The 9,534-nt window shown below is 43.8% G+C and overlaps 1 protein-coding gene across 4 annotated transcripts in view; it reads left to right on the top strand.

Moving 5' to 3' along the window:
* The first annotated feature begins 1,781 nt into the window (after nucleotides 1-1,781).
* The window catches only part of PCDH15 (protocadherin related 15), a 258,742-nt gene continuing 250,989 nt past the window's right edge, over nucleotides 1,782-9,534 (top strand). For all 4 annotated transcript variants that reach the window (XM_041474168.1, XM_041474178.1, XM_041474192.1 and 1 more), the window contains exon 1: nucleotides 1,782-1,898. In XM_041474168.1, the coding sequence (XP_041330102.1) occupies nucleotides 1,808-1,898 (91 nt within the window). In that variant the 5' untranslated portion in view covers nucleotides 1,782-1,807. The remainder of the gene's footprint in view (nucleotides 1,899-9,534) is intronic.

Raw genomic sequence — 9,534 nt, 5'->3', positions numbered from 1 at the left:
GTTTTGTGATCCACAATTCCCTGCTGGAATTTGGTCAGAAACAGCTGTAGCAGGGCAAGGGAAGAGAAGGAGGAAGGAGGATGCTTTGCATGGCTTCAGTTCCTGGGTTCTGTGACCTGGAGCTGCTCTGTCAAGACAAATGTTGGTCTGAAATGGGAATGAACAGTCCCATGAGATCTGTGCAGAGTCTTCCCTTCTTTCATGGCCAATACTGAAGTTCTTCCTGGAATTGCTGCCTGTTGCAGCCTACACCAACCTCTCCTGCTGCTGGACAGGTTGGGAAGTCCAGCCTGAGGGGAAGTAGAGCTTGGAAAGGTCTCCCTCCATCCTGAACCCCTGGATGACGAGTGGAGCAATGCGTTAAGTGTAGAATTTGAAAAGGTTTTGCTGCTGCCCTTTATTTCTCCAGCATGTTGGTATTAAAATCCAATAAAGTCACCTGCAATCCATGGCTTTGACAAAGGGAAAAGGAGCTGTGCTTGATGTGGGGGAGCCTCATAAATCACAGGATATAATTATTGAATTTGGGAAAAACCTCTGATGTCCTGGTGATCCCACCCATGTGAGCTGTCCTACAAGCAAACTCAAAAATATATATATATAATTTATATTATCAACCACCTAGGAACTTTAAATACTTGAGTAAATATGGGCCACTCCATCTGGTTTATTACATTTCCCTACCTCCTCTCCTACTCCTGTGGAAAAAACCCTGCACGTTTTCCTCAAACTCTTGGCACACAATTGTTTTGTAAGTTCGTTTGATTTTTAATAAATGCAGTATTTTTTTTTTATACAATAACTTGGCTTGTATTGCTGAAAATCTCTCTTCATTCCACGTTCCTGTCATTGTATTTATCCCAAACTTTTTAAATTTGAAGGAATATTTTAAAATAATTCAGTTCTGGGCTGCAGAATTGTGCTAATGCTTTTTATTGGAACCATGAACCAGAACTTCTTTTAACTATCTAATGTTCTGCACTCCAAGTGCGCTCTGGAGTTCAGCCAGACCTGTCTTGGGGATTTTGGTGGGGGATTTTTTTGTTTGGGTGGTTTTTATTTGTTTTGGGGGCCTGGTGGGGAGGGAAGGGAGAGGGTTGTGGGGTTTTGTTTTGGGTTTTTATTTTTCTTGGGGGGTTTCTTTGCTTTATGAGTTTGGTTTGGTTTTTTTTTTTTATTTGCTTGCTTTTTGGTTTTTTGTTTTGTGAATTTTTGGTGGGTTTTTTTTTTTTTTTTTTGTTATTCTTTGTGTTTTTAATTTTATTTTGTTGATTTTTTTTTTCTGGTCTGGTGTTAGTGGTGTTTTTTTTAATTTTCCTGGATACAACCCAACAGCCTGTGTCCTTAAAGAAGGCATCCTCGGGGATCATTCCCATTTTTCCCAGGCAATGCCTTTGAATCCTGTGTCCCTCTGGCTTTTTGCAGTGAACCCTCATTTTAATCAGCGCAATTTCTCTGCTACAGTTGCTTCTCCAAAGTGCTTGAAAGCAGGAAGGATACCATAAATACTTTATTGCAGGGAAATTATGGAAATCAGACCTGATTTAAGCCAGAACCTTGCATTTTCTTGACTTGGAGGGTTGTGCATACACAGTAATTGAGTTAATGAGTACACATATCTTGATTAATGCTAATGGGGTTCTCCTTCCATATTTTATTTATATTAGTGACTGAAACAATACCATGCTCTTAGAGTCTGAGTATCCCCTGTGAAAAAGTTTGTAGTGGCTCAGCTTTGTGCAGGTTGAGTAATAAATGTGTCAAATCCCTCTTTTCCAGCTCTGCCTTGAGTGAAGTTTGACAGAAAATGGTCCAGCAGCTTTGTCTCTGGAAATGGTTCACAGTGGGGACGGCACTCGCTGCTGTCCTGGCATGGGCTCTGGCCCAGAATGATGAAGGTAAGGGTTTGGCTGAGGGGTGGAGCTCTGGGAGGGCTGGGATGCCTCTGGAATTTCACTGGAATGGGTTTTTTTCCCCCAATAATTATTATTTGATGAAATAGTTTGGTAGGAAAAGAGGTTGAAAGAAAGGTCTGGGTGTGTTTTGTGGCTGCAGCATCCAGTGATGATTGCATTTCCTGAAGCTGTTGATTTACCAGGCAAGGTAAAATCTTCAGTTATGGTTATTCAGTGTTGGACTCCAGCATCAAAATTGGTTTTGTCTTATTCATTGTGCAAGCTTTAACAGTAAACTTTACTTTGTTCATAAATCAGTAGTTGTGGTTGGAACAGGAGATTGAAAGAATGGTTAATGACCAAGAACTTGGGTGAAAAAATCCACAGTGAGGGTTTTCTAGAGAAACAATACTTCAGGAACCCCAAAACATGGCACCAGTAGCTCATGTTCCTCCTCAGAGCATCTTGGTTAAATTTAATTAAAAGACAGCAGGAATGTGCCCTGCCAGTGATCTCTGGTAATTAAAAATTACAGCCCTGGATAACTGATTAGGGTTTATTCTTTTGAACAATTTAACAGCATTGAAGGGCAAATTCTGTCAGAGTTGTTCCTGAATACTCCTGGGAATAATGAGTAGGAAAAGTGAAAACTGAGTGTGGTTTCAGAATGTCTGTAATGAAGTTGCTCATTATCCATGGCACTCCACGTGGGTAGAGCTGTAATTGTACAAATTTATGACTTTGGCATCTGGATTTTGGTTTAAAAACCTCTATTTTGTCAGTTAGGAAGTAAAATAATTTTGCTTTCATGGGAAGTCTTCAGTCCTGCTTGAATTATGCTTTGTTTTTTGCTACCTAGTCAAAAGACTCTGTTTCTTGTTCTACTAATTGCTCTCCAAATGTCCTTTTATTCCCTTCCATCCCCCAGCCCAACCCTGCCCATAATGTACAAGAAAGCTAATTTAATTTTCTCCATTTTTACACCCTGTCATAATCACTGTCACTCCTGACACTGAAGTGGACGAGCTGCTCATATTTCACATATTTGCTCTGTGCTGGGCTACAATTAACTGGATTTTAATCATTTATTGCGGTGCAGGAGTGGGGCCATCAGGTTGGTAAAGGTTGACCTTGGTGGTGCTTTGAGGAGGAAAATGCTGGTTTGGGTGGAGGAGAGGCAGCAGGGTGGCCTCTGGCATGTCCAGCAGCACAGGAGGACATGGGAGAGCAGTGGGAATAATGGTGGGAAGCAAAGCAGGATCATGGGGCTGTGGAGAGCCCTCTGGGGAGGCTGAGAAAAAAAATCAGCACTTTTCAGTGGGAGTTTTATTTGTGCTTATGCTGGCAGCATCACGTCTCTCCAAAAAGGCATCTTTGAGAAGAATAAAACGAGGATTTTGGTTGAGGAGCCATTTCTAGTTAGGCTTGAGTGATGGTGAAGTGTGCAAAGCACAGATGGCCCAGGCAGGACAGGAGCAATTTGATCTCTTGGAGGGGAAAAAAAGGGATCCCTCAGGTTTCCATTTCTGTTCCTTTGTGCTCATATGATAGATTGTCACCTCTGTGTTCTTATCCCAAGATTGTTCAGTATCCTTTTTCTTCCAGGTGATTTAGAGGAAGGGAAGGGCCACCACTCTTTAATGGCAGTGTCCTGTGACTGAGTAAATACAGCAACTCCCTTACTTCAAAGGGGTCTGAACATAATTTTTGGGTGGATTTTTCTAGCCTGACACATGCCAATTTAGTTGTCACAGAAACCATGCTTGATTTTTATCCTTGGTAATGTTCTCTTACATGACCTGAACAGGGCAGCTTTGTTATAATGAGTATAAATTTGCTGGCTGTAGCCAAAATTCTTGCTGCATTTTCAGGGGGACAGTTCAGAAATGCTATTTTTTGAGAAACATTCAGCATCCTTATACAAACTTAACAGATTTCTTCCCCCATACTGTGTTCAGGAAAGGGTATATGTAGCTAAAAGAACTTTGGATAAATTTCACAGGGGTGTAATAGAGAAAAAATGAGCTGGAAATGCATTTAAGCCAAGGTGGGGGACTGGTGACTCAGCAAATGGCACCCAACTAATGAGGCAATGCTTACAGGAATAATTACTTGGAAATATGTTTCTTACAGCTAAATAGAAAACTTTGTTTAGGGCTGGGCCTGGAGGAGTTGTGATGTGCAGGAACAGAATTTGTAACCTCAAATGTAACATAGAAAAGATGTGCACTTCTGGCAATTGCCATTTCCAACCAGCATAGTTCTCTTAACAGCAGAATAATAAATATAAATAAATGAAAAATCAGCTCTGGCAGAAATTATGGGCTATTTCTTTGCAGCCAGCATGCCAATCCTCCATTTTCCTGGCGGAAGCTGTGGATGTTGACTCAGTTTCTTGCCCTTCTTGCTGCATTTTGCTGCGTTAGCTCCTAATTTTTCTGTTTCACATGTTTTACTTGACCTCCTGTGTCACCAAATCCTCCCCAGCCACAGCAATTAATGATGTCCCAAAGTAACTTCATCCAGGAGTGCCTTGGTCAGGCTGCTTTTTTCTTAGACTTCAGGAGTAAGTTTCCCCAGGATCCCATCTGCTCCTGGTGAAATTCAAGTACCTCCCATCTACTGTAGTCCCTTTGTATTTAAACCCACCCCCTAATTATTTAAAACCCCAATACTTTTGTTACAGAGCCATGCCATCAGTCCTAATTTACTGCTAATGAGCCCATTAATTGTTTAATTCTTTCATCCTGTAATCCTTTTGTTCAATCCTGTGGTGCACCAGAATAAATGTTAGGCTTGAGTGTGGATGGGGAATATTGTGAATATTTTTGGTCTGGTTTTCTGAAAGGAACAGATCTGGTTTTGCAATTCCTGCTGTTGTCTCTCTTCCAGACAGGAGAAATACTGCAAAGGTTGGAATTTTTTTTCATAATATTTTAACTTAAGTAAAAGTAGAATTGTCACTTGTAGCTGTGCAATATGTGAAATTAGGTCAGCTGAAGTCTTTTATTTTTCCAGTGCTGCTTTATTGAATTCAGAGGAAAACTCTGAGGCTAAAGCAATCAGGGAGGAGGAAGGTGGAAACACAGGATCAAATTTCTCCCTTTTTTTCTTCTCTCTAATCTAAGAAAATTAGCAGCAATTTTTGGCCAGCAAAGAAGGCTGCTGAATTCAAAACTTTCAACTTTCTACACTTTCTTGCCAGACCAAACCAATCCAGCAGCAACTATTTGCCAATTAACATATTTAATTATGTTGAGTCCATACCTGTCATGAAAATACAAGTGTGAGCTGGGGTGTGAGTGTGAACCAATAATTTATTATTTGTTCTTAAAAGATGAACAGAAGGCAAAAATAATTCTGGTCCCTTCTAAAAACCAAAAGCAAATGTGGAGATCCACCCACAAAATTTGCAAAGGATCTGTTGTTGGGGTTTTCAGGAGTGGTGTAATGGGGCTGTGACTTGTGGGGATCTGTTTCATACCATGGAATCTTTGAAGGGTTTTTGAAGATTTTTTGGGGGTTTCTTTTAACCTAAAGTTGTCTTGCACTTTTTTATACATGAATGAAATGAACACATGAAGGTCCTTATATTTCTCCTGAAGATCTATAGCTTTAAAAGAAGAATAGTAACAAAAATCCTGAATTCATCTGATCAAAGATGAGCCCATCCTGGTCCTTTTGCTATCTTGTAAATTTGGGTTGTGTTTGAGGGGGTTGATGTCACTTGTCCCTCACATTCCCCTGACCCAGGGACCTGTCACACACCAAAAATTACTGAAGTCCCACCTGTGTTTGATGTGGAGCCAGTGGAACCACAGGATGGTTTTGGTTGGAAAAGATCTTGAAGAGCAGCAAGTTCAATCATAATGTTGGGGATGAGGACTTCTAGAAGCCTTCACTCCAGAAATCTCCTGGAGCTGTTCCATGAAATCATCCCTTCTGACTCACTTGAGGAATAATACTTGTTTATCCCAGAAGAGATGCAAACAGGATGTTGGACGTATTTCTCTTGGCATGTATGGCTAAGAAGGAATGCTCTCTTGATTATTTAATGTTGGTTTTTTCAACTCTGTTTGGACTTATCACTGTAGTTCTTCCAATCTTCTGGTTTCAGACTCATTTCCTTCCTTTTCCTTCCTTTCTGCTTGACTGTGGAACAAGAGATGAGCCATGGACACCTGCACTGTGGGATATGGATCTCACTGCTGGCTCAGTGGTTTTGTTTCATTCTGAAACGAAATTTCACAAAATGAAACTGAGGCTAATCAGAAGATTTGCTCATCCAAATATGGATTTCCTTTCCTAAGTGTTCAGCAGATGGGTATTTTTTATCAGAATGTAATAAAAAAAAAACCCACTTAAATGGTCTTTGTCACTTCCCTGAGTGGGAGTGTCTTTTTAAGTAAGTTTTTTCTTTCTGTGAAAAACACAACTGTTCACTTTTGCCACCAGGACTTCAAACCCCTTCACCTGTTTTTCAAGGCCCCCTCTATTAGTTAATATCTTTATTCAGTCTAACAATCTGCTACAAAAACTGAATCACTGAGGGGTCTTACAAATCACCTTAAGAGGCTATATTAGAAAGAAAATAGTTTCAGATCTTGATCTATTACTGCTGGGCAGGAAATTAACTGGGGAAAATGCATATTTGAGTACCTGGAGCTCATTGATCATTCCCTGAGCCCAGCACTGTACAGGTGCAGGGAGAGGAGAGAAATGCCACCAGGTTCTTGCCTGAGGGAATGTGTCTGTTCTTGGGAACAGGAGTCATTTGTGTGTTTTATGGGCACTTGCTGCATTTGGTTGGGAGCTGCGCCGTTATTCCTACAGGGAAAAGAGCTCTTCTTGATGTTGGTGAGTTGTAGTGGAGCCATTAAGTTCATGTGAAGGGTTTAGATCTTCAAAGTGTCTTTGAGTGCCACCAGCAGCACTTTGAGGTGACAGAAGATGAATTTCCCTGTGGTGAGAGGTGAGTTAGTCACAAAATAGGGGCACTGAAACGAGGTGCATCTCAGTTCATGCACAGATTTTAGCTCTCGTAAAAGGGACTGAGTATCCTGGGATCCCCCTGAGGCTGTGCTGGGAGGGATGAGGGAGAAGCTGCTTCTGGAGAAGGGGGAAATCGCAGATCTCAACAGCCTTAGAACCACCAGAGTGGGATCTGGCTAGGAATGAGCCTCTTCCAGGCACTGGACTTCCAAGAATTTTTTCTGCTACCAAGTTGAGCAAGGGCCTGGAGCCTCTGGGTGCCCAGGGAAGGCTGAGGGAGCTGGGGCTGCTCAGGCTGGAGAGGAGCCCCAGCTGAGAGGGCCCCTCAGGCCTGGCTGTCCCTGGCTGCAGGGAGGGGCAGAGCAGGGCCCAGGCTCTGCTCCGGGGCCCAGCCATGGCACCAGAGCCACGGGCAGGGCCTGAGCCCAGCCATTGCCCTGCACAGGAGGCACAACTTCTTCCCTGGGCAGTGCCCAGCCCTGAGCACATTGCCCACACAGCCTGGGGGCTCTCCTCCCTGGGGCTGTGGCAGAGCTGTGTGCACACAATGCTGTGCCCTGTGCTCTGGGATGGCCCTGCTGGAGCAGGGAGGTGACACCAGCTGCCCACTCCGCTCCCTCAGCCTCAGCCAGCCTGGGATTTTATGTTTCTCCTGCCCATGTGTTGGATTGTTTGGATTTGAGGCTATCAGACAACGATGCTCTTTGATTCCTTTAGGATTTAACTGTCCTGAGCCATCCCTTGGTGGGGGAAGGCTGTGAGAACTGAGCTGGTTCTTTTCCTGGGGCTGGTTCTTTTCCTAGGGCTGGGTTCCTCGAGGTGCTACTCCCACCTGGAAAGAGAACTCTTGATGCAGGAAAAGCAGAAACCCCCCTCAAAGTGCCCTGGAACATCTTGTGCCCCCTCCAGAAGAGTTGCTCACACTTTCCGACTTGCTGCTCTAGCTCCAGTGATACTTTAAGGGCTGAACTCCTAAAAAACATCAATCACTGTGTCTGTGCACTCATATGTTGGTTTGTAGCCCTGTGTGTGAGCTCTTCATTCATGAAGACATTTTGTATCTGTTCCAAGCAGCACGAAGACTTGCAAGGCTGAGACTTTTCCTTTCTGGTTTTCTCTTCAGCAGAAACACATTTGCAGCTTACCTTACTAGATTTTAGTACTAAGGCAGCTCATATAAATGGAATATGTTTCTTTACTAGGAAGCCCTGAAATGTAAATATTTTAACTGGAGGAGATCAGGCTTTGCCGTTCTCTTTGGAGGACAATAATTTAACTAGTTTGACTTTCAAAGAACTGAGCCACTACAACTGGCAGGATTTAAAATCTGCCTCAGTGTCATGTCTTTCATCTTATACTCCACCAGTAATATATGTTGCCTGTTCAATTTTAGTTTTCATTGGCAATATTGTATTTGTAGCAACAATTTGGAAGCACAGAATTCCTGTCTCTTGGTTACAGGGAAGGTTAGGAATCCTTTCTTTACCTGCTGCCCATGTCATGTTACTTTCTAAACCTCCTTCTCATTTCTCCTTGTCTCTACCACTAAGACTTATTTTCTGAATCCTTATATGCGACTGTCACATGTGGACAGATAAACTGTGATAGAAATTGCCTCCCTCTTACTGTGGTTTAATTTGTTTTTTTATAAGTAGCTGTTTTAAAAAAGGCACAGGAACTTCAGTTTGATCAAAACTTGTTTTTGTAGGATTTGATTTTCACATAACAAGAACAGACTCAGGGCTGTATCCCCCAGGGCATGGGGTCTGTGTGTTCTGAATCACTTCAAGTGCCAGGAACTTCCTTGTTGATGGTGGTAATGGACTCTTCCCGCAGAAGGCTTTAAACAGGGGTCTGGGTTTTCCAGAGCCTCTGGAAAGTCTGGACTTTTGCAGGGGCTGAGTTCCTGCCAAGGCCAGCAGGATCTGTGTCCAGAGAGCCCTGGAGGAGCTGGAGCTCCAGGAGCAGCTGAGGGAGCTGGGGAAGGGGCTGGAGCCCCAGGAGGGGCTGAGGGAGCTGGAAAGGGGCTGAGCCTGGAGAAAAGGAGGCTCAGGGGGGACCTTGTGGCTCTGCACAACTCCCTGCCAGGAGGGGACAGCCAGGGGGGGTCGGGCTGTGCTGCCAGGGAACAGGGACAGGACAAGGGGAAAGGGCCTCAGGCTGGGCCAGGGGAGGCTCAGCTTGGACAGCAGCAGGAATTTCTGCATGGAAAGGCTGCTCAGGCCTTGGCAGGGGCTGCCCAGGGAGCTTTGCAGTGCCCATCCCTGGAGGTGTCCCAGGAAGGGCTGGAGGTGGCACTCAGTGCTCTGGGCTGGGGACAAGGTGGGGAACAAAGTTGGGCTCAGAGATCCTGGAGGGCTTTTCCAGCTTCAGGGATTCTATGATCTCTGCTGTTGTGTGTAGCAGGAGCCACCTCCTGTGGCTGGGCAGTAACCTTGAGGGCTGAGCTCTCCCAGCTCACTTGAAGGAGTTCATTTTACAGTGATCATTTTCACATTAGGGCATCATTACTGCTCAGCTGTTGTCTGCCATTAAACACAGGCAGGGCTTTTTCTGACTGAAGCTCATGGAAACTCTGGGATTTTACATGCAATGCTCATGGTGAAGAAATATCTGGGGATTTAAACCAAAAACCCCAAAATCCCCC

Source organism: Pyrgilauda ruficollis, unplaced genomic scaffold (genome assembly GCF_017590135.1).
Source record: "Pyrgilauda ruficollis isolate IOZ18807 unplaced genomic scaffold, ASM1759013v1 scaffold11, whole genome shotgun sequence".
NCBI classification, from domain to species: domain Eukaryota; kingdom Metazoa; phylum Chordata; class Aves; order Passeriformes; family Passeridae; genus Pyrgilauda; species Pyrgilauda ruficollis.
The sequence above is the reverse complement of the archived record's forward strand: the minus strand, read 5'-3'. Positions and strand labels throughout refer to the sequence as shown.